Below are 24,508 nucleotides of genomic sequence, written 5' to 3' on the forward strand. Positions count from 1 at the left end.
CTCTTATACTCAAAGGAACATGTTGATTTGACGCTGCACATCCGGATAGTTAGGAGCATACATAATAAATATGTATGCTATAAGAACGGTGCTGTGGCCAATTAACTGTGTATGAATGTGTTTTTCCTGATATTTTTTCTGAAAGGCTAGTTATGCCATTACGCTTGGACGCAGCTGCGCGTTTGACGTCGTATGGACCGTCTCCCACAGACTAACAACGCAGGATGAAAATTAGCAAAATGTAGACGAAAAGGAAGAATAATTCACCAGGGGAGTTTGTTTGGACACCGTAGGGTTTTATTTGCCTACACAAGGGGAATATTATTCTTACCGTGGACTGCCTCTCCTGGCCAATTATTCTACCGTATTTGTACTGAATTCTACTATCCGCAATCCCCTAGGAAGGCCTGGTGGAGGTTCTTGTATGGTTGATTCTCTGGATACTAGCATACGACACATGAAATAAGCACTGTAATTATATCAAATAAGATGCATTCCTAAAAGTTTCTGTACTTTTAAATTTGCGGAACATCCTACGTAGAAAGTTTTCACAAACGGTCCCTCACAACTTACAGCCTGCAACATTATATATTGACAGGACTTGAAGGTCAAAGTATTTCAGATAATCTTGTCTTGGAGGTAAAGCTGTCTTGTCTTGAAGCGTATTGCGATGCATGGGTTATTTATCTTGAAGGTGAAGGTATCTTGTATTGAAGATGGAGGCATTTTCGGATTGTCTTGTCTTAAAGGTGAATCTGTCTTGTCTTAAAGCGTTCGGCGATGCATGGGTTATATATCTTAAAGGTGAATGTATCTTGTCTTGAAGATGGAGGTATTTTCGGATTGTCTTGTCTTAAAGTGAAGGTATCTTGTCTTGAAGGTGAGATATTTTGGGATGTCTTGTCTTGAAGGTGAATCTGTCTTGCCTTGAAGAGTACGGTGATGCATGGGTTATTTATCTTAAAGGTGTCTTGAAGATGGAGGTATTTTCGGATTGTCTGCTCTTGAATGTGAAGCCATCTTGTCTTGAAGGTGAAGGTATTTTCGGATTGTCTTGAATATGAAGCTGTCTTGTATTGAAGCGTATTGCGATGCATGAGGTAATTATCTTGAAGGTGAAGGTATCTTGTCTTGAAGATGAAGGCAATCTATCATACCACTCTATCGCTTTTGGTATCAGTAGGCGGTTGAAATGATCCATGAGCTTCGGTGTTTGTTTCTTACTATGCATCATATTAATTAACACCTTGTGTTCCCTTGCCTGTGTCACATATCCCTCAATGTATTACATAGACATCTCCCTTAGCTGTAACTTTTTACACATGTCTAGATCTTAGCTGTAACAAATTTAATTTTTGAATATGTCCAGATCGTAGCCGTAAGAGGATTACATTTTCAAATATTTCCAGATCTTAGCTGTAACAGAGTTACATTTTCACTTATATCCAGATCTGAGCTGTAACAGTAAATGTTTCACCTCTATCCAGACCTGAGCTGTGCGAGTGCGTGGGACAGTATCTACTGTTGGCCCAGCATCCCGGCCGGACACACCATCTTCCTGCCGTGTCCGCATCACAAGGGCTTCGACAGCTCAAGTAAGACATTCTTTATTGCAGAAGTAACAAAATCAAACGCCACGGATCCCGACAGAAATCAGTCAAAACAGAAATAACACTGAAGCAAGATAAAGAAGTAAAGAAAGGCGACATGTGCACGAATAATGTGTCACGTACACCGCTGCCACCACTGTTGGGGCACCATTTTTGGCACCATTTTGGGTACCATATTCATTAGAATACTGCACACCTGCTGTTTGAAACTTATGATCTACTATCTCTCAGAAATTTTAGCCCATCGAACATGTGACGAGGACGGAGAATGGCACATGGGCAACTGGACAAACTACACAGCCTGTCTCCAGTACCCGATCAAACCGGTAAGTACCTGATCAAACTGGTAAGTACCCGATCAAACCAGTAAATACCCGATTAAACCGGTAAGAGCCGGATCAAACCGGTACGTACCTGATCAAACCGGTTAGTGCCGGATCAAACCGGTAAGTACAGCGAGGCAAACTTGGATTGCTGGAAACGGGGAGTGGGCGTTTTGATCAGGATCAAGAGCACCAGATGACATCTCACAGAATAACAGAAAGCGCCCATCCCACGCACATGTGCTAATTACATGCAAACTACAAACCACGGGAAATGGATAGAAATGTTGAACAATAAGATTCAGCCGTACTTGACAACCGATTTTTCTCTATCCATCTTCGTAAACGCCAGTTCTTTATACTGTGGCGGCGCCTGGACTCGGCAGTCTATGAGATAAAGTCCCTGTCTACGTGCGTCTAGGAATCCTGCCAGACAATTCGGCCTAGATCCTACTCTAGTATGAAATTCAGCATTCGATAACAGCCGTAGCAAAAAGGCTCATGTGTTAAATCAGAAGCCGTACGTCCGTTTACGTGACTCGGCTTCCAAAACTTCAGTTCAAAGTTGTTACAGTAGCTTTCATACATTGATCTTTCCATAGGATGCAGCGATACTACTGGCAGTGAGAGACATCTATGTGGTTGGTTCCAGTCTGTCACTGTTGACTCTTTGCGCCACTCTCTTCATCTTCTGCTACTTTCGGTGAGTTGCCGAGTCTTTCACATTTGACATTTCGTCTCCAAATTTGATAACACTCTCGGCTCTGATATGCAGATATTCATTTAGTGTACGCAGTCTTCTAAGAGTTACCGCCTTGTGATGTTACACGATTCGTCCTCTGGCGTTCCTCTGCCGTCTCTTATAATTAATTCGTTTACCGATGAAATTTGCGATGAGGCGAAAATAGCGGCACCTTTATGAACGAAATAAAGTGATCGTACACGTAGTATAGTAGTGCTGACGTTGAGTGCATGCGTGGCATTCAACAAAATTGAGAATATAAAAAAAATGCCAATTGTACGTATCAGTATGAAATGAACGTGTTTTCTACTAATGGCTTGTTTTTACAGGCGATTACAGTGCGACCGCATCAGAATACACAAGCACCTTGTCTTGTCACTCATTCTCAGAGCCATCATCCTCATCGTTCTGCTGCAACCATTCCTCGACATCTCTGGCAGTTATGAGTACATGAACGAGGTATCGTGTTCTTGTAACATCTGTTTTCGAGTTGTGTAGTGTTTGGCATATTGTCGTTTAGTATTGCTTTAGCTCGCCCACGCTAATTGAGTATGGGAGGGTAGCCACAGGGGTTGCTTTGAAGTCTTGTCAGTTGCTTTCATGTTTCCTGTCATATCTCACACGTCTACTCCAGAGAGAAAATCAGATATAAAATGCAATTCATGGAGTTCTCACATGTACGTACACTCGTTCGTCTGTTCTCTGGTACACAAATATCGCGGTGCTAGATCATGCAAGCAAAATTTAATATAGATAAAAATATACACGCTTCAAAATGCTTTTGACAAACATTGTAAGAGTTCTCCACAGCTCAGAGCTTATCATTAACTATTTGATGCTGTCACTACGATTGTTTAAGAGTGTTATGTAGGGATTTTCAAACACCCTTCAAAGACACTGGGCCCTTGGCAAAGGCACATGACAGGACTTTCCTCACTCCACCCAAGTGCAAAATGGGTACCTGACTTCGGTAGAGGAGAGGGATGGGCTCTACCTTCCAAGCTAGGTACTCATCTCCACCTGCTGAGTGGAGTAAGGAAAGTCGTGTAAAGTGTCTTTCCCAAGGGCACAGGATCGGTGACATGGAAGGATTCGAACCCGGGACCTCTTGGTTCTGAGCCGAACACGCGTACGCTACCATTTACGCCACACGACCCTGACCACGGTTGTGGGGGTACCAGGCAGTGGAAGAAGGGATTAGTTCAACAATCGTGCCCTAGGCATGAATGATTAACCACTGCCCCTACAGCCAGAAAATAGCAAAGGAAATATCTTCAACACCAAAACCGTTTCCCTCTAGCCCGCAGTGTGCCGCGGCCTGGTCGTCCTGCTGCAGTACTTCGGCCTGACGAACATCTTCTGGATGCTGATAGAGGGGCTGTTCCTGTACGTGCGCTGTGTGGTGGCCGTCATGAGACACATCTCCAGTCTCACAGCCTTCTACGTCATCGGCTGGGGTGAGGGGTGTTTTATACTGTTCCCAGATCCTAAATACGAAGATGTAAGAAACTGCCGAAGCAATAAAAAATTTATGTTTACCTTCGCAGAAAGAAACATATTGTTTTCGCTTTTTTCATCTTCTCCAAACACATGAGGTCAATGACCCGGACCAGACGTCTGTCACCATGGTAACTGGTGCTGTAGGAGACACCCCGTGGTGTTTGGGTTAGTAGGACCGAGTTCGAGGGGCTGGTCACCATATAGTGCATGTATATGAATGTGTTTGAAAAAGAATAAACAGAGAAGTAGTTTGTTAGGCTGGACCATGTGAAGGATTATACCTTTCTAGTCAAATACTTTTTGCCATGCAAAATTGATACTGTAATGGACAATCACAATACATTTGTAGTGTGTACACAATATCCACGATCTGTTTTTCGGTAGCTGTCAGTGATTGTAACGGACCCGTTGTTCCAGGTGTTCCCGCGATATTTGTCGCTGTGTGGACTGTCGTGATGAGTCTGTACGACACGGAGCCGTGCTGGCACCACTACGGCCGCCTGCCGTACGTCTGGATCGTCTCCGGACCAACCGTCGCAGCCCTTCTGGTAAGACACTCTGCTGGCATGAAAAAAATCGTGTGCAGAACCGTGCCTAGTTCTACATGTATGCCTGAATACGTTAGAGTTATGGTCTTCGCGTATCCAGGAACGCAGATTTGCCACAAGCACCTGTACAATACATGTCTCAATTGTTATGATTTGACTTGATATGTCTTCACCCTCATAGGTGAACCTGTACTTCCTGTTCCACATCCTGGCTGTCCTGGTGACGAAGATCAAGGATGACCAGAAGACCCCTCACGCCAGCGAGCCGTGGTGCGAGCTGACCCTGGGCTTCAAACTGGACCTAAAGGACGGAACCACCAACATGGCGGCCGCTGCAGTACCAAAGAAACCTGGGGAACTGGAGAGAATGAGGTCAGCCATGTCTAGTCTGACTACATGACGCTTCTAGCAGCCCTTCCATTGGTTAACCTAGAAGCCAGATGAAGGCGACAGTGGTCGTTGAAAATTTGATCTCAGTCTGTGAAACCTAGTGTTGGAGCTTTGTGTTCAACTTTTTACTATGATAACTACCAAATCAGATGAACTTTCATGTTCTGAACTTTATTTTTGGTTATGATGATGATTACAGGAAGGCTCTGCGAGCGATGTTCGTGCTGCTGCCACTGCTGGGCCTGACTAACCTGCTGTTCTTCGTGGATCCGCAAGATGACGGTGTTGGACAGCACATCTTCCAGATCTTCAACGCCTTGTTGCAGTCAACGCAGGTATTAGCATACACTATAATTGCAAATTCACTCCTAAACTATCACTTTGAATGCCAGCTTTCAATTCCATAGAGTGCAAGGCATGTACAATTATATCATTTGTGTTCTGAAAATACTTTTACATTTTTTGATGGAACAATATTGTTTGACTTTCACAAAATTAATGCATTTTCAGGGTCTGGTCGTGTCCATTATCTACTGTTTCACCAACGACGAGGTAGGTCTGCATTTTAACCACAGATCTATTTTTGCAGAAGATGCAAAACTGTCAATTAAATTATAAACTAGTAAGATGATATAGAGAAATAAGTTGAATTCAAATTCAGACCGAGATTCTGAAAGGCAGTCTGTCGAACAATGTAGTTAAATATTTTGCCAAAAAAAAATAGACCAAAGAAAAATTAAATTCATGGATGCATTATTGCCATTGAATCCAGTTTCGTATGATTTGTAGGTGAAGTCGGTCATCAGAGATCGGGTGAACCGCCAGAAGCCCCCATTGGTCAACAAGACGGTTCTCTCAACCAATGGCTGCACTCGGCGAAGCGCCCCGTCAACCACCTACACAACAGCTGCGCGAGACCACGAGCCCCGGATACAGCAGTGAGAGACCCTGTCTGGCCGGGAGCATGTTAACTTCCCATTTATGCAAATTATATCATGTTCGTGAGTGATTTGCATAAATGGGAAGTTATAAATAAATGCTCCCGTTGTTGTGGGAGAGTAAAACGAAGTCAAGTGCTTCAATCTTCTAGAGCAAGAAGATTAGAACCTAGGGAAAAGAATTTTCCAAAGTCTCAACAGAAAGACGAAGATCGTAGAGTAGGTCAGTTCAAGTTTTAAAAAAATCAGCTCGGCCTTTGATAACGATTTGTATAACCGTTGCTGTACCAACCGTATGGATGTTGTTATTAGCCACAGAGTGACTATAGGAAGGACAATCAAACTTATCTATCGGAATAAGTCAGTACCCTACCAGTAATGTACAGTAATGAATCATTTAATATTGTACAAAGAAAACACATGATTTGAGTAATATCAAGGACATGATATATGGTAATATTTGGTAATATATTATGTGAAGTATATCAATGTGAAGTTTATTTGTATGATATTGTATCTATCTGATGTACTGGTATCACCGTTACTTAAGCAATCGTTTCTACATATCTACGGTCGGCCTGTAAAGGTATAGAGAGAGACAATATTGTACGTTTAGCCATATGAAACAAATTCTTCTTCGTATTGCACTTTTATTGCTTTTAAGAGAAATGCATTTGTTTAGTATACTATTGTTTGGAATACTGTATTCTGTATATATTGTTGTTTATCATGTCGTAATTGTATACGTATTGTAAGTGATTTAACATCGTTCGTATTGCAGGGTCAAGATTTTCTAATGTCTAAACCATATATTATATCATATTTGCGTGTATGTAGGAATGATTTACTATCAGTACTGTTTTCTGGTCCTGTAGAACCAATTCGTCAGACCTGTTTAGTAAGGTATAAGTACCAGTTAGATATGTTATATAGTACTATGATATTGAGGTATTCTCCCAGCAAGGTAAAGCTGTAAACCTGTGTCTCAGATAATATTTGCCTACTGTTTTATCCCTATAGCGGGTTCTGTAAAGTACGTTTCTTCGTGCGGTGGGAAAAAAGTGCATCAAGTCCCATGTAAGTGGGCATGGTAGACTTGCAAGTGGATTGAATATATTATTTGTGTTCGTATTGCTTCAGTGTCTTTCCTTTATAATTTAGGCTCCTTAACAGCACCTTTCCTGTGAGAATGATGTTTTTTTAACTATGTGTGCGTTATACCTTACACCTAACGTAGTAATGAAAATTGTAGCAGGTTTTAAACGTGCTAAAATTCCCTGAGATCAAGACTCTAAACATGGCGGCTGCCTCTTGATGACGTCATCTAACTCCCAGCATGCATAGTACCAGCCCAGCTGATACAAGGTGGCGACAAGATGCCACCAGTGGTGACTGTATCCTGCGAACCACAGTTTTCCTGGGACAGAAAGAGATGAGGTAAGTTTGGAAGTAATCTTTATAATATATTTCATAACTCTACATGTCTTACATATCCCCATTGGCTACCATACATGTACATTAGACTGCCTATTCTGATACATTGACATGTTTTTGTTAATTATATTGCAAACTGCTAAAAGGAAAACGTGGCACAGATGAAGTGGATAACAGCTACTTGAAACGTCATACACTTTTCAAGACCTCTTGAAACTTCCGACAGTTCTCAAAATCTCTTGAAGCGTCTGACACTTTTCAAAACCTGCCCAAATCTATCTCTTACTTGAGTAGAGATAGATGTTTTCTTGTGTATCTCATTGCCTGAATGTCTAACCTTCATCAAAATTTCCAAAATAAGTATCCCACCTGGGAAGAACCTTTCAGGTATATGAAGGCCATAAAACGCCATGGCGACTACACCGGCAAGGTAGGCATGCACCAAGATCCTGAGCAGGGTCTGGAAATACATAATACATACATTATTATATATAGAAAGCTATACATTTGTTGCAGTAGCATTTAGCTTCTTTCTATGTATCAAATGTATATTCATCATTCAGACAGGAATCTGTGCTGATAGCTTGGAGGCTTTAGAATTACAGTCAATCTTTATTGATGCAACAAAAAGTACAGTATGGGGGGAGGGGGCATAAGCAGATATATAACTGATCTATCCCACACTATCGATCCATATGCCAATACCAACATCCAATTATCTGCCCTGAATGCTTACAATTGTAAGTTTATGTTCGACGCATGCTTTCGTGTAGTCAACTACCAATCAACATATAAAGCACAAAGTAAATCTTACAAATCCTATTGGACGTAACTTACGGTCATGTGGAGCGTGTACCAATCCGGGCACAGAACCAGGAACAGGTGGAAGATGGAAATGAAGGGGAAGGACCCCACGCAAGCCGCCTGGCGGAAAAACAGGGTTACTGCACATTTTCTGTCCCTGTAATCATTTTTGAAAGTACACAAAAAGCAAATCCAAAGTTTTGGAAATGTTGATTTCTATTACCAGTACAAGTGTTTTTTCCCACTTGTTGTCACTCTCGGGTTCAAACTTACCGCACATTTTTTTATTCCTGTAAACTTTTTTTTATTTTAAAGTGCAAGATGCCAAGAAAAACAAATCCAAGGGTTTGACAAATGTTGGTGATTATTACCTGTACAAGCCTTTCTTCCCTCTTCTTGTCACTCTCGGGTTCAAACGCACATCGGTAGATAGAAATGACGTTTGCCGACAGAAAGACTGCAAATATCGACAGGTAGAAGTTCCTCCAACCCTGCAAGTGTTATGATAAGAATGTGTGAATCACACCTGTTAAATGACGAAAACAGATACCTGGTGTATAGTTTTGTTGTGATACTACAGGCGAATACTAGTGCATGGAGGGTGCAGGGGTAATAATGAATGAATAACAGTGGACTCTATGCGGATTCGCCAACGCTCAACAATTGAACAGTAACAACTAAATGTATTTCTTTCACGTACATGTATTTCTGGGTCAGCTGCAGTATGCGATTGATTTCGAAATATTTTACCCTAATGTCAAGTTTAAGCCATAATACATGTGGCTCATGCAATTATGCCATGCAATTTATGATGGAGTGAATGGCAAATGGTTTGGTTTTTCAGAATTTTATGTAAATCCCAAGTTTATGTCAGTGATTCAAATAGTTGGTGTCTACTGTATCATATCATAGGAACCGGAAATGACGTCACACTTACCGGAAAGCAGTAGAAGCCATAGTGGAGGAACACTATGTATGACCCCATCACGGCAACACAAAACGTGACGACGTCGGTCGCTAGGAAACCACGGCGAACTTTGTCACACTTGTGACCCCACATCAGATGGCACAGCGTGGAGCCAAACAAACCGATCTAAAACCAAGGAAAACAAAGATGAAATATCGCGATAATCTACAGTAAAATCCTTCATAACTAGTTCATTGCAATTATAGATAAATTGTTCTACAGGGATTTAACATTTATAACAGGCGGAAGGCGATTTGTTTTGGAGTGGAACTAACAGGTGTTAGCAGGTGCCGTCATCCATGCAAGTACGCCCTCTAGCGGTCCTACTTACTATAGCACATATCTCCTGTGCTAGTCGGACGTTGCGGGCGTATCCTTCCTCTTGGCTTCCTTCTTTTGCCAAGAGAACGACGAAGTAGACGGTTGGAATGAGATGACTCCATATGTTTACAGTTTCGTTGGACAGGACAAACAAGCTGAGGAGTAAGATTTGGGCTTCATTATCACACACTTGAAGGGGGAGGGGGGCATCACGAGAAGGGTGACTACATGTAAACAGTTGGATTGTTATTGACTGGTGTTCTATGCTGGGGAGACGTGGGGTGGGGTCATTGTCCTGCCTGGCGACTATCACCCGGGATTACCTATCTATCTATCACTCTATCCACCCAACTGTATCGATCAATCTGTCAATATCTATAATTATTTTCCTCAAACTTAAAAGTGTATACAAGGCTCATGACTTGGTTGTAGAAGATTGGAAACATGCGATATATCTGTATTGCTGTTGTTGCATGTGCTTCTATAGTATTACGTAGTGTAGTACCATAATGCTGTTATAATATGTTAGGTTTGCACTAATTTGATAGCAGACCATGTTCGACAGAACTTTAACAATGGTGACATCACAACAATGTTATCTGGCACAATATCTCTATATTGAACGCTTCCATAGCACAGAAGTTTTCCTTGTCCATAAAAAAGTAACTACAGAAACGACTGCTTGTCCAGACGTACCCTTTAATACATTCCCATGTCGTGAGGTTTACCCTGTACCCGTAGTAGATATAGGCCCTCTGAACCTCATCCCGTAAGGTGGGACTCAGGTCATCGGCAGTCAGCAGGCCACCTCGTACTGTGAGGAGACAATATTAAGCTTTCACCTTTGAATGAATTAATGAATGAATGAGTGAGTGAGTGAGTGAGTGAGTGAGTGAGTGAGTGAGTGAGTGAGTGAGTGAGTGGATGGATGGATGGATGGATGGATGGATAGATGGGTGGATGGATGGATCGATCGATCGATGGAAGGAAGGATGGATGGAAGGATGGACGGACGGACGGACGGAGTTTGTGAGTGAATGAATGAATGAATGAATGAATGAATGAATGAATGAATGAATGAATGAATGAATGAATGAATGAATGAATGAACGAACGAATGAATGAATGACTGCTCGACAGTTGTAACTTGTACAGGTACAATATATGACAACAATGACATAGCAATCAATACAATAATACTAAAGAAACTGTGACTACAGGAATATGGACGTAAATGGTGTATTGGTATGATATACGTTTTATTTTTCTATTCGTCACTATACATTCTCTCTTTTGTAAAGCTGTACATATATATACTGGCCTAAGTACTTGGATATATAGTCGGGGCATGACAGATTAAAACTGTCTATGGCAAAGGTTTACTAGATTTACACATGATTATATATTGAGACACACTTGGTTGCACCTGGTATTCATATCAATGCAATGAATGCAGTTTTTGTAAGAAATATTATTATTGATAACTCCGCTAAATTTGGGTCATGTTTTGAAAGTATCAATCCTAACAACATAAACAATATAAATATGCTATATTTCTATATATAGAACAGCTATGAATTCCCGACAAGCCGATACGTGGTGAGCCGTTCTACATCCGGGTTCTCAGACGCTCGATATATCGCAATATGGCACTACAGGAGGCGACAGACCGTGGGGCAAAACTCACTCGGGGGTGGTTCATTTCAGCTACCGTACGGGGAGCAGTTAGTAGGATAGAAGTCAAAATGGAAGGAGGATTCTTCAAAGAGTACGATGATTCATCATTAGTTACAAAATATATTCTATATTTTTTTTTTGCAGCAAAATTTTGTGATCCTTAATTCACTGAGCAGTCATATGTGCTTGTGCCCCCCCCCACACACACACACGGTCACATATACATGTACAAAGAAATTTTTATTCGAATGAAATATTAACATTGCGTGTGAACCTGACAAAAGGCCTGAAAGCTGTTTGATTGTTAGAATTGATCTTTTTTTATTCTGACAATACCGTATCCAGTTTTAGTATGCATGCTCTCAAAAAGAGCTACGAGCTAGGGTGGGATTGGTGGGTTGAATTATGTGTTATCGTCATAATTCGTAACTGATGCCACTCAGAGGCTAGCCCCACCCCTCCCCTGACCAGTAACGGTCTGTCCCTTATCCCCATCCATCTCACTTAACCCCGTACGTCACACATGTACAGTCCCTACCGGCGGCGGTATCGACAGTACCATCCCTCACTGCACAACCGTCCCAACATTAGCCTCCAAAGCATGCCAAAAACTGGGCGTTTTGGGGGGTCTTCAGGGTCTTTGGGAGCTTTTATGTGCTATTTTCTGATTGCATATAGGCAACATAGCCGGCCTGGTTGAATTACCCCCGTTTTTTAGAACTCAGGGCTAATCAGAAAACAGCCGAAGATCACCAAATCCCCAGTTCTATAAGCCTGCTACGGAGGCTACCAACATGGCGTCTACCAATATTCACACAATCATGACATTCCACCATGCTACTTCTATTCCATCCCTAGCCACCTCACAGTTTGAACATAGAAAGCAAAACAATTAGATATGTCAAGATATGTAGATTGCCTTAATGTATGTTGGATTCATTAGTGCTGAAAAGGGATGTATTGTTTACAACTGGTAATAGCATGTACATGTCCCAGTGCGACTATGGGCTAATCTACGCACTAAATTATTCATTTCTGGTATATCTAATTTCTCACGCAATTTTGGGCCCCTTTCAATTATTTGCTTTGTACTAAGTATTGGTACTAGGAAGATTCAATTCATACCATTGTTGTATGGTGAGGTTATATTGAGTTACCCCTTCACATTGATTCAGAAATATTACATAATTCCAAGTAGATGCTGGATAGATATTCCGAAAATAGACATATACTTGGCCCATCCCAGGCCAAAGCGTATATATTATTCCATTTATGTATTTTCATATCATAGCCTAGATTTTGGACTAAAACACTTTCATATAATTATATACATGGATGTCGAAATATAACTGCAGCTTATGAATTAAGATAATAATCTCAAGTCAATGAGATGAATTATGCTTAAATATAAGGATATGGGTCAACCTTTATTTGACCTCCAAGTAAGATTGCAATAAATGTTAATATTGCAGTTTCAACCTCAAATTTCTCTTCATTTTTGGAACCACTAAAAGAAATAGGCTAGCATGTCTGATATTATATGTACCAAAGCCATATGCTATTAAATGCCTGTCATACATTACCAATGCTGTGTTTACGCATACTAACTTACCTGGTAGAGCAGACACCCGTCCCCTGATACCTCCATAGTCGTCCCCACGGTTCCAAGTCGACTGCCCGTTAGCCGCCGTGCTACCGTAGCGAGGGCCGTTACTCGGCGGCAGAGGTTGCACACCGTCCCGCCCAGCTCCCCGCTTCCGTGCGGTGGCGGCCCCATCGGGAACCCCGTCGCGTGCCCACCCGTCCATGGGTGTGCCGGCAGCCAGAATGAGCGTATCGAACCGCGCCGAGCTAGGCTGACATGTCCTTTGTAAAATACACGCGGGAAAAATTGGGAAAATCGATAAAGCAATATGTTGGACTCTAACACAGAAATGAGCCTCTATATAGCACCTGTTTTACTGAAGCTTACTTCCCCAATTATGCAGATTTTGTTGGTTGCTTACTAAAGCCTACTTCCTCGCGTTCAGGTATTGTTGGTGTCTTACCGAAGCCAGCTTGCTCAAGTTGGATTATACTGAGTATCTTTAGAGTCTTCAAAGAGCTCAGCCTTCGTGGTACATGTATATCTACGTTATGTTTCAGTAGGGTATACAATGCTTACGACCTGTTTCTCTGGTAGAAAGAAGAGAATTACAGACAATCACATATCATTGAGATGTGACATGGGAGGTCACATGTGAGGTCAGCAGAAATGACAACGCCATGTGGTCTTCAATGGTGCTATTTTCGTGTACATGTAATAAACAGTGTACATGCATTTAGAAAACACAATGTGATGTTATTTTAGTGCACATACAAAGTGTTTAAATGAACAACCGTCTCATTGAACTTTCCCAAATCTTACACAACATGGTACATTCCTTCCAAAGTCTCCTATTGTTCCTGTGAGTGACCTTTAAGTTATGCCCCAGGGCACCAAAAACCACGTATACTACCGTAACGCACGGGCACCTTTATGTCGTTCTACCCGAGTAAACATAACAAACGCATTGACTGTATATAATTGATAATTTGGCCACGTTAAGTTGTTTACCCGACAAATTCCCCCATCTTCGTACATGTATATTTCCACCCAAATGAACTACTTTCTGAACAAAATGTTAGCGATTTATGAGCGTATAAAAGCATACGAAGAATTTGGTGAGAGAAAGCTTTCATTGCACGAAAAGTGGGATTTACCAATAGTGATATATACTAGGTAAAAGTGGTTGCTTTGGGTAATTCAAACCTCTATAGTATTAACGGTTGCTTTGGGCAACCAATACCAGGAGAACCTGGTATCAATGGTTGCTTTGGACAACTAATTCCGGACTATCAAGACAATGATTTGATTGGTTACTTTAGGCAACCAATCCCAGACTTACCTGGCATCCATGGCTACTGGAAAACTCCACCTTTGCGACAGTAGGTGTTTGTTGCCCCTACGGAACAAAACTGTACTTTAGTATGTGTGAATGTTCTCTGTTACTTTGCTTTACTTCTGCTTTACTGATCCTGTGCTTGCAATTAACCTTGGGGCATGTTTTTACCAACAAAGAAGCAAACTACATTGTGTACAATCTATTTTATTCCGCCTGTATAAACTGTTACATTCTAGAGGGAACATCGTCAGAGGTAGTTCTAGTTTATATCCTTTTGTCACTGTCTATCTAATGAAGAAAATCACTGCCGGAGTCATTACAACATTTACATGGGTGCATTTGTAGCCGCACAGAAATTGGGAACACTACTGTACAGTGCACGAGCGACATCTTGCGGCAGCTTTGAAAACTCCACCTCGTACTTCGATCACATGTATTCATCATCCTTACTACCATGGTAACAGAGATAGTGAACAAACAATGACATTCAAAATAACAGTTATTATCATCACTTCGGTATGAACGTACGAGAAAAAAAATAAAGCTATGTATTATACGCTTAAGGATATTTTGTTGTTAAAGCTACCGCAAAAAAAACCGTCCCCCGAACACTATGTAACGTTACATATACCATGTATACAGAGAGATACAGGGATATACATTTTCCATTGGCTGTGGATTAAAAGTGTACGGTTATAGACGAGGGATATAGAATGATGTCAAATGAGCAGTATCCTCCAAACCAGGGTTAATTCTGATTTTCCTTCGAATTTCCAATTCGACCTTGAAAATCCTTCTGCATAATTGATGAAAGACTTAAGTGTTCCTTGCCTTGTCGTAGTGCCACCAATTTTCCATGGGGTATTCCTGCTGTACAGTACGGTACATCAGCACAAGGTTGGTATGTTAGGGTATATGTTCTAGTGTTACGGTATGCTACCAAAGTGTTATATTCATTGACCATTACTACATGTACTAGATACACTTTTTTTCGTCAATATTAAATGTGGTCTGGCTCAAAATATTTTGAGAGAGCGAGTATGGAAGCCTTGATGTCACGCAAGCTATCAGCTAAGTGGTTTCTTGTGCAAATTGGTTAACATACTATTGCTTTTAAAGAAGTAATTTCAGTGTTTTTGGACGATCTTGGGATACAGTAATATATATACTGTCATAAAGCTCGTATCATTGTATACGTAACTGTTTTGGTATCAACGTTTGACCTATTTACAAAATTTCGTTCACAAAAGGTTTAACCACATAGACGATGACTGGAACCACGCCATTAACACATAATTGTATGTAGCTACTCTCTTAGCAGAGGTTCAGGCACATTTTGACGTCTTTTAGGTATTATCAGCCTTTCTTTCTTTGTGTCGTCGTCTGTTTTTCGTCAGCCTACAGTGGTGTATTGGATACCGCCCTGCCAACGATACTTTGATACTGTCTTGTAGCCACCAATAAAAAGATCTGCTTGGAGATTGAGCAGCTGTAGCTAGAAAATCCCTCGCCACATAGCAGTTTAATAGAAATTGAATACGGTAGGCCGAGGTCTCAATCTACATAGCTACATAAATGTGTTGTAATAAGTCGTCTGTGGATTGATATTTTGAACAAAAGGGTTTAAGAAACAATTGTAGATTTGGGTCGGATAATAATGTTACCAATAAAGGGTAAAAGGACATTTGGGGTATTACAAACATGCATTATTTATTCCTACTTGCCATGCTCCTATTCAATGGGTAAATAATGGTGATTCCGGTGGTTTACCACAGTTGTATCAAAACACTGACAGAGTTATATATAGTCTATATAACATTCTTCGAAACGTACAGCGAAAGGATTTGATATACTCGTATTTTGTGACATAAAAAGAAATTAATGAGCCAAAAAATCATCAGCAGACACAACATAGAAATTTACATCAGGATTCATTCTGACTTGCATTTCAATCTGTGTAGATGGATCCATTACATCTATAATGATTTACATGTACACATGAAAAAGATCTGAGAAAAGCCAAACGTTTTTATGCGATTGGTATGCGTATACGGTATTAGATACAGAACAGTCAGCATGATATAACGATCTTCTACCTGTGTTGATATACAATAAAGGCCCAGTCATTGTACGGTAGAAAACTTAGGCCATTTCAGCTGTCTTGTTACCGAAAATACTGAAAAGACAGATACTTTGAAAATCCTACACGTATACGACACCATAATCGTAGAACGTCATACTAGCAGTACTTCAATTGTTGCCGTGGCCTTACTCTTATTAAAACGCCCAGCGGTTCGGACCGGTTTTCCAGGTTTTCACCTTGACGACACTATTATATATAAAGATGGCACCACTGTGGGCGATTGTTTTCACCACCGTACTTGTACACAGACCAACGTAAGATCCAGGTGTAAAGGTAGATTTAGGTTTTGTCAGAATGAAAGCATTCAGAGTGACATCGTGACCCCGTAACGCCTTGCCACGTTGCCGACACGTTGTCAACAGGCGACCTTTGTTTGGATTCACACATTGTTCCTGTGTCTTACTACACGTCATCAACCTTTAAACAGGCCCTGAAGTGTTCTGAAAAGACTACAGGTACGTCTTACGCTCCAATCTTGGATAAAAAAATTCTCACTTCATACGTCTTCGCCTTTTATGTTCGGAAACTTCAGAGTGAAGACAAGTCAAGGCAAAGGGCGTTGACCGTGTAATTTCACTGCGCCCGAGGATAGTTATGTTCTGACAACACTGAATCATATTGACAGGGCGGACTGTGACCAACACACGACTACAATGAGGCCTCTCGTCAAAATGTACCTCGTCCTGTCCTGCTTCGTGGGATCCACCACTGTCATGATGTTACTAAGATTAAGGTAAGGCCACAGATTCTTAAGATATGTATACAACATACACATAACCTTCGATTATGAAACTTATCTATTCTTACATGTTCACCATTACTAAGAAGGGAGAAGAAGCCGAATTCACTTAGTTGTAGCAACTTGACAATGTATATATAACGTTATCTGTATCCTATTCTGTTGTGATTTGTACTAACATCGTGGGTATATGTGTACAAAAGGTCTTTATTCACTCATTCATTTATATCCGCATGAATACTAGGTAAACAGACATAGTTACATAATGTACGATGTGCCCTTGTGCTGTTGTTCTTTCGCAAGGTCATTCGTGTATCGTAGCAAATTTGAAAATGGCTTCTCGTTTCTTGTGACTGACCAAGGCTCCAAGTTGATATCATGTACATGGCAGCCATCGATGTATACGTATCTATACGTATCTATATTTTGAAAACAGACTTTATATATAGTCTAGTTTTGTGGCATTCTTTGGTGAACCTTCTAATTCCACCACACTAATGCCAAAAGAATTTCCACATGAAAAGCCAAAGCCTTCGATTTATCGATAATAAACTACTATGCGTCATTACAAGAATGACAATACATATAGAAAATCAATCATCCGTGTTGAAAAATATGTCTATAACCTATTGTATAATTGGCCCACTTTAAGAGAAGATTGATAGTTATCTGTATTGTATTCTTAGAAAGTAGAACACATCTTTGAATGGAAAAGTATAATATATTGCCAGAAAATTGCTTTAAACATTTACGTTAATCGTTTATACTTAAAATACTTATAGTACTTATACAAGCCTTGAAATGACTTGATGTTTGAAATCCATGTTTTTTGTACTTTGAACAGTTACTTAAACAGTCACGTTAATCGTTAATACATACAACACTTATAGTACTTGCAATAGACAATGAAATGACTTGATGTTTGAAATCCATGTTTTTTGTACTTCAGTTACTTAAACAGTTAAGTTAATCGTTAATACATACAATACTTATAGTACTTGCAATAGACAATGAACTGACTTGATGTTTGAAATCCATGTTCAGAAACACACTGAGACAGAACATGCTGGACAGAATGACCCGGATGCAGTTAGAACCACAGTTTGAAGAGGTGCATGCTGGGAACAGGAATTACACCACCAATGGAACGGAAACGGAAATGGGGAAAATTCTTTCCTCAATCGAGCGTGATTGGACCTTCAACCATGCAGAACTGATTGAGTTAAGGTAGAGTGTAGGATCTATCTTGTTTGTAACTCTGATATATTAGCATTTGTAGTTATTTGTTTACTGAATTTAATGTATGATGAAATCTATAATTTACCTTGCATTTATCTTAATAATGAACAAAAGGCATTCACTAGCTAGCCCATCCCTTTATGCTTTCATATCTCGTTCTTAGTTACTTCGTACTTCATGCCTTAATATCAAAATTTGTTTATTATCTTTATGTACAGGGCACGCATGAAAAGCAATACGATTAGCACTGAGTGTGTTCACCCTGTTAATAGAAATCAGAATAAATGAATAAAAACTAATCGTACAAATGGTCCGATCAGTAATATTGATACAATATTAATTTTTCTATGATATCTGTTTGAATGACATTCCGAATTTGTGTTTTATATTATAGGACGAAGTTAGCTGCTATCCACACCCGGGATGACTTCACCATGACGCGTAACAACACAGCTCTACACTCGGAGGTGCCTTTCACGTCAGACAGGCGCAGATACGAAATCACAGAAGACCTGTACAACAGCCTACCTCAGGTCAGGACAACAGTTACCCACATTTATTACAACTATTATAATTCCTTCTTCAAAACGTCTAAGTCTAAAATCAAGTCGGTTAGTTTTCACATAAGCCTAATATATCATGGAATGTATATGCATATGGTACGATGATATACTAGTACAATGCAATACGCAATCTAAACAAGTATGAAATTGTTGTTATGTAATTAAATTTCAGGAACCACCAGATTTTCAGACCAAACGCTTCAAGAATTGCAGTATAGTTGGAAGCAGTGGAATCTTATCCAGGAGTGGGTGTGGACCTCAAATTGACTCCACCGAGTTTATATTTCGGTAAGTAGATGTACATGTACTTGTTCATACTATATCAGAAGGATTTCTTGTTATGTTTACCGAAGAAAAAGACATTGTTTTTGCTCTGGTTCCTCTTCTTCTCCAAACCAGTAAGGTCAATGATCTGAACCAGACGTCTGTCACCATGGTAACTAGTGTTGGGTTACATCATGTTGCAAGTTTATAGCAGGAGGGATTTAGACTCCTGTCACCATATATATGAATGTGTTTGACGTTATGCATGTTTTTGCTTTGCAAATGTTACCTCTCTAGTTCATACTATATCAGTAGGATTTCTAGTTCAAACTGTCATAGTACTAATCGTTGCATAGTAAATATGCTGTTCAAAATTCCTATTTTCATTTCAGGTTCAACATTCCGCCACTAGTGGAAGAGTACACAGGGGATGTCGGGAAAAGAACAGACCTTGTAACATGTAACCGTCATAGGTTTAACAAGAGGTCAGTAAAATGTTGTATTTAAAATCATAAACATCAGTTTCAGTTAAAACCAACAGTCATAGGTTTAACAAAATGTCATTTAAAGTACTGCTGTATATAAAATCATAAACATCAGTGTCAGTTTATCAATTGTCATGCAATATTTATATCCTACTTTGATGTGAATGTGCAATAAACTTTCTTCATTCTTTTGTTTCCAGATTGTCCAATCTAGACTCATCAAAAGACAGAAAACTTTTCAAAGGAATCTTGGACGGACAGTTTCCGACTTTATCCTATATTTGGCTTTTCCCCTTTTCCATCCTCCGCGACGTGAAAAACATACTTTCATTTCCGGATATATTGAAGAGAATAGAGTCCCCCGTCACGGCCGTGTTTAGCAATCCGAGGTACGTCATTCGCAGCCACCGATTCTGGGAGACAAATGGCGTCAAAGAAAAAATCATGACCTCTGGTAAGTACGTACACTTTCATACTCTCTCTCTCTCTCTCTCTCTCTATCTCTCTCTCTGTGTGTGGGTGGGTGTGTGGTTTGGCACGAATACTCAAGAAGCTTTAAATGGATTGTCATGAAAGTTGGTAGGTGGGTAGGTCTTGATAAGACCTAGAAATGATTAGATTTGCCTTGGTACTGCAGCAGAACTTAAGGTTTTGATATCTCACGATATGGACATGCTGGAGTCATGAATTTCGATTACTACATGTGTAGATTACTTGAAGAAGCTACATGTGAAAATTGTGAAATTTTAGCACGAATATGGCCTATCTATTGTTTATATCTCTTGCCGTAGGTTTCACCTTCGTAAGCTTTGCGCTAGAAGTTTGTGACGAAGTCCACGTGTACGGCTTCTGGCCGTACTTGGAGGACCGGAGAGGCAACCCGATTGGCTACCACTACACTGACGACAGGCATTATGGGAGAGGGCTAACCACGCGAGGACACAAGATGCCGCGAGAGTTCGCCAAGCTCCTGGAGCTGTACAAGAAAGGCGTTCTGAGACTAGTGACAGATAAATGTTTTGAATAAAGCGTCAATGTGAGGTCGTGTGGTGTAGAGTGCTCGACTCGGAACCAAGAGGTCCCGGGTTCGAGTCCTGTCATGCCACCGATCTTGTGCCCTTGGGAAAGGCACTTTACACGACTTTCCTCTCTTCGCTCAGGTGAAAATGAGTATTGTATTGTCCCCTGTGTTGGTGGCGGCATTGATATAAGTTGAAAAAAACTTAAGTGTACGTGTGCCGTCACCACGTCTGGTGATTACATGTTGGAATATGTAAAAAAAACAATTAAGGGTCAATGCACCGCCTTGAGGTGTATATGGTTACATGATCCCTGGTCTGGTGCGATAACCATCGAATAAATGAGGCGGGTATCGGCGACCAAAAACTGGTCGGTTATTTTGAGGTTACGGCCTGATAACCAATGGGAAATGGAGCATTTTGATTGGTCGACGTCTTCTGGCTACACGATAATAAGCAGTAAACCACTCATCTAAGGATTTCTCAATACATATATGTATATCCATTACAAACATGCTCCTTAATATGATAACAAAACAAAACGGTGGATAGCACAATGGGCCATACCAGGTAATATTTTGTAAATGCAAGGTATCACCTTCTTATTTTGGTAAATATGGTTATGAATAATATTTATATGAATAATATATATAGGAGTCTTTCAACGATACGTTTTTATCACCTCAATGGAATATCTTACAACCTGACATATTAAACAAGATAATACTATGAGAGTGCGTAGATCAGTATTTTGGTAATTATTCATCTATTTGCGACACCAAATAGTTACTTATTTAGAACTCGTCAATATAGGATTATAAATCCACTGAGATTGGATAATAGCTACACAGTCAGCTGTTGCAGGCTTTCAATTCATATTAGATGGTCTCACGGCCAAGCCTGTACAAGGCTATCAACCCCCTTTGAGTGCCCCACGGCCAGGCCTGTTCCAGGCTATCAATTCATTTTGAATGGCTACAAGACCATGGCCAAGCCTGTACAAGAAATTGCCGCCGAAATTGCGGTTTCCTGTTATGGTTCGCCGTCCCATGTTTTTAGCTGAAATTTTGTTGTTATGATTATCACTATTGTTAGAATTAATTAGTGTTAGAGTATGAAATAGTCGTTCGCTTGAGTGCAAAACGTCCTGACATCGGCGAAACGTCAGGACGAAACCTGGCCGATGGACAGTGTAGCAGTGGCCTCTGGCGATTTGTCTCCAAATTGCAGGGTCACATTTACCTGTGGCTGACGTAACTATGACGTACTGTAGTACTATAATGCCGTTACACACTGGCCTTTGTGATGAACCTTTGTACAAAATACTAAATTAAGACACTCACAGTAACATTTCCTGCTATGTTTCACCGTCCCATGTTTTTAGCCGTTGTTTTGGTTATCGCTATGGTTAGAATTAAAGTTATGATTAGGGTTAGAGTTGGAAATAGGCGCTCTCTTGACTGCGAAGGGCCCTGACGTCGGTGAAACGTATTGACACTATCCGGCATATGGACCGTGTAGCAGCGACCTCTGGCGATTCGTGAAGTGCAACAACAGTCTACTGTGGGCGAGTCGTGTGCAGGACTCTTGATTGAACGTTTCACTTTTTCGTTCGTTCAATCATTCATTCGTTTCTTTCAGTTTACTGCATTCACAATCTAAGATTTTGTTGACCGAACCAAAACATTTATATTCCCGTCGTCTGCGCGATTATATACCCGGTTTATGGTTGTCCCTTATGCTTGTCTGCTCTCTTAACTCGGTGCACGGAAGGTTGGTGGACTTCAAATCCCGCTAAATACTCCAGAACACGACCGATATTCTGCCGTACTACACATTAATTACAACTGAGCCGCCATGTTTGTTTACATGTTACATGCATAAAAACAAAGGAGTTTCAAAGGAGTCTCACATAGGGGATGATTGCGTACTGCACTTCTTCGTATTTCTGTCGTAGGACGATCAAGATCTCGTATATTGTCCAAAAGAAAATTAAATTTACAATTATAAGATCTTGGAACGATATAAACTTACGAGCAAGAAGAGGGGTGTGCAAAGGGTGATTGTTAGCGAAATATTCCACTATACCGGGATTCGGTGAATCACTATTTTAGCCCCTGATGTCGAAACCTGGGAACGAGTCACTAACACATGTGGTTGCGTGATTGCGTCATACTACCAACCATAACAGCCTTGTACAGGTTTGGCCATGGTCTTGTAGCCATTCAAAATGAATTGATAGCCTGGAACAGGCCTGGTCGTGGTGCACTCAGAGGGGGCTGATAGCCTTGTACAGGCTTGGCCTTGAAACCATCTAATATGAATTGAAAGCCTGTAACAGCTCACTGTGTAGCTATTATCCAATCTCAGTGGATTTATAATCCTATATTGGCGAGTTCTAAGTACACCAGCGTGTATTTCCTGGCGATATTTGCCTGGTATTGAGACATAAGTTAGGAAGGAGCCTAGGGGGGCTATTTTGTAGCAAAGTCATGTTGAACATTCTAAATGCAGAATTGATCCAGGCGATTATCCTACACTACTGACATTGGCGCTCGTAAAAAGACAATTTATCACTGGGTTATGAAATCTTAACGGTTTTTAAGGAATTTTTAAAATGCTGCGATGTTTATACATCAAAGAGGCTAATCATGTAGTTGCGCTTATTCTCATTTTGCACGCTCTATTAGATGTTTATAATGGACACATGGGACTACTCGATAGATCAAAGACGGTTCGTTAATTGAGTCATACCTAAATGAATAGCGCGACGCCCGGTAATTTAGTACCCACACAATGCAGCACATAAGAACGTACAATTTTAATGGCTGCTGTACTTCGGAGATAGGCGAAGTAATGATAGCAGTGAAAACCCCTGTTGGTTTAAAACCTGCAACTGTAGCTTTTCAGTCCAATGAGAAAGGCGTCCTATTCAGGTAATATGAGAAATACCACTTCACACCAGGATATCTTCTACAAAAAGGCCACTAAATATTTGTTTCTAGACGATAGAGTTACAGCTATTAAAACAGTTTCTTTTTACATGTAGAGGCTTGCTGGTTATGTTTCCCTAAACATGCACGATTCACCGGTCAATCAAAAATCATCTGCTAAAACACGGCCCCTAAAACTATTTCGTACAGGTAGAAATCCTAATAAAATTTGCATAGAATTTGCATACATTATCGTTGAACTTGAACTGTATACATTTGCATGGATTTACATATGATCAACCTTGAACTTGATGTTGATGTTGACCGCTACATAAATGCATAAATTGATCCAGGCGAGCATCCTACACTACTAATGTCTAAGTCATATTTCCGTTTCTTAAGTTGACGAAGCTGTAAAAACGTGTAATTGTGCGGTTTCATTATATTTCAATGTGAAGTCTTGAACATAAACTGTTATTAATATTGGATGCCTTAAGCAAATCATAATCAGAAAGTCCACCCGTTATGTACAAAAGTGTTTGAGTAACAGTTTTCTTATTTAGTACAGTCCATCTCTCTCTCTCTGTCTCTTTCTCTCTCTTCTCTCTCTCTCTCTCCCTCCCTCTCTCCTCTCTCTCTTCTTTAGTTATAACTTGTATCAAACCTATATTTCTTTCAATACACAGATATCTATTTACCGGCATGAGGCAAAAAACTGTTTCGCCCATTCGACAAAAAAACATTTTTTTAATTTTACTCCATGGTATTTCTTCTTATCATATGCGTACCCTTAAAATGTATGAAGGATATGCTGGTGGAACTGCGATTGAAAATGAATAATTCTATCCCTGTAGTCTATTGAATCGGTGGTCCATTTAATGTATTACCATAATGAGAGGGTTTGCGTACAGGCAGCGGCGGAGGTACAGGTGAGATACCGGCTCT

The 24,508-nt window shown here is 40.4% G+C and overlaps 3 protein-coding genes across 3 annotated transcripts in view; 2 read left to right on the plus strand and 1 right to left on the minus strand.

The window, feature by feature from the left end:
* The window catches only part of LOC109465216 (diuretic hormone receptor-like), a 17,994-nt gene extending 11,939 nt beyond the window's left edge, over positions 1–6,055 (plus strand). Inside the window, exons 3-11 of the mRNA XM_019762359.1 lie at positions 1,488–1,595; positions 1,842–1,936; positions 2,536–2,636; positions 3,005–3,134; positions 3,976–4,132; positions 4,593–4,723; positions 4,905–5,095; positions 5,313–5,448; positions 5,903–6,055. Of these exons, the coding sequence (XP_019617918.1) occupies positions 1,488–1,595; positions 1,842–1,936; positions 2,536–2,636; positions 3,005–3,134; positions 3,976–4,132; positions 4,593–4,723; positions 4,905–5,095; positions 5,313–5,448; positions 5,903–6,055 (1,202 nt within the window). The remainder of the gene's footprint in view (positions 1–1,487; positions 1,596–1,841; positions 1,937–2,535; positions 2,637–3,004; positions 3,135–3,975; positions 4,133–4,592; positions 4,724–4,904; positions 5,096–5,312; positions 5,449–5,902) is intronic.
* A 502-nt stretch (positions 6,056–6,557) lies between these two features.
* On the minus strand, positions 6,558–13,115 carry LOC109465352 (progestin and adipoQ receptor family member 3-like). The gene is made up of 8 exons (XM_019762565.1): positions 12,867–13,115; positions 10,274–10,391; positions 9,588–9,732; positions 9,227–9,382; positions 8,661–8,780; positions 8,323–8,409; positions 7,855–7,945; positions 6,558–7,468 (listed from the first exon to the last, which is right to left on the minus strand). The coding sequence occupies exons 1-8, from the start codon at positions 13,060–13,062 to the stop codon at positions 7,335–7,337; spliced, it is 1,047 nt and encodes a 348-aa protein (XP_019618124.1). The 5' UTR covers positions 13,063–13,115; the 3' UTR covers positions 6,558–7,334.
* Positions 13,116–16,935: 3,820 nt separating this feature from the next.
* LOC109465217 (alpha-N-acetylneuraminide alpha-2,8-sialyltransferase-like) lies at positions 16,936–20,638 on the plus strand. The gene is made up of 7 exons (XM_019762360.1): positions 16,936–17,054; positions 18,105–18,287; positions 18,694–18,832; positions 19,035–19,150; positions 19,519–19,611; positions 19,812–20,065; positions 20,403–20,638. Exons 1-7 carry the CDS (start codon positions 16,975–16,977, stop codon positions 20,636–20,638), a joined length of 1,101 nt encoding a protein of 366 aa, XP_019617919.1. The 5' UTR covers positions 16,936–16,974.
* The last annotated feature ends 3,870 nt before the right edge of the window (positions 20,639–24,508 follow it).

Source organism: Branchiostoma belcheri, unplaced genomic scaffold (assembly GCF_001625305.1).
Source record: "Branchiostoma belcheri isolate BF01 breed outbred unplaced genomic scaffold, Haploidv18h27 scaffold15, whole genome shotgun sequence".
NCBI lineage: Eukaryota > Metazoa > Chordata > Leptocardii > Amphioxiformes > Branchiostomatidae > Branchiostoma > Branchiostoma belcheri.

What these genes read in the sequence shown, in the direction of transcription:
- LOC109465352 (XM_019762565.1), bottom strand. Translation starts at nt 13,062, where the DNA reads ATGGACGGGTGGGCACGCGACGGGGTTCCCGATGGGGCCGCCACCGCA. An exon ending in ACGGGTGTCTGCTCTACCAG is followed by an intron (nt 10,392 to 12,866) that starts GTAAGTTAGTAT and finishes GTCTCCTCACAG; the next exon opens with TACGAGGTGGCCTGCTGACT. An exon ending in ACATGGGAATGTATTAAAGG is followed by an intron (nt 9,733 to 10,273) that starts GTACGTCTGGAC and finishes CTTACTCCTCAG; the next exon opens with CTTGTTTGTCCTGTCCAACG.
- LOC109465217 (XM_019762360.1), top strand. Translation starts at nt 16,975, where the DNA reads ATGAGGCCTCTCGTCAAAATGTACCTCGTCCTGTCCTGCTTCGTGGGA. An exon ending in ATGATGTTACTAAGATTAAG is followed by an intron (nt 17,055 to 18,104) that starts GTAAGGCCACAG and finishes ATCCATGTTCAG; the next exon opens with AAACACACTGAGACAGAACA. An exon ending in GCAGAACTGATTGAGTTAAG is followed by an intron (nt 18,288 to 18,693) that starts GTAGAGTGTAGG and finishes TTTATATTATAG; the next exon opens with GACGAAGTTAGCTGCTATCC.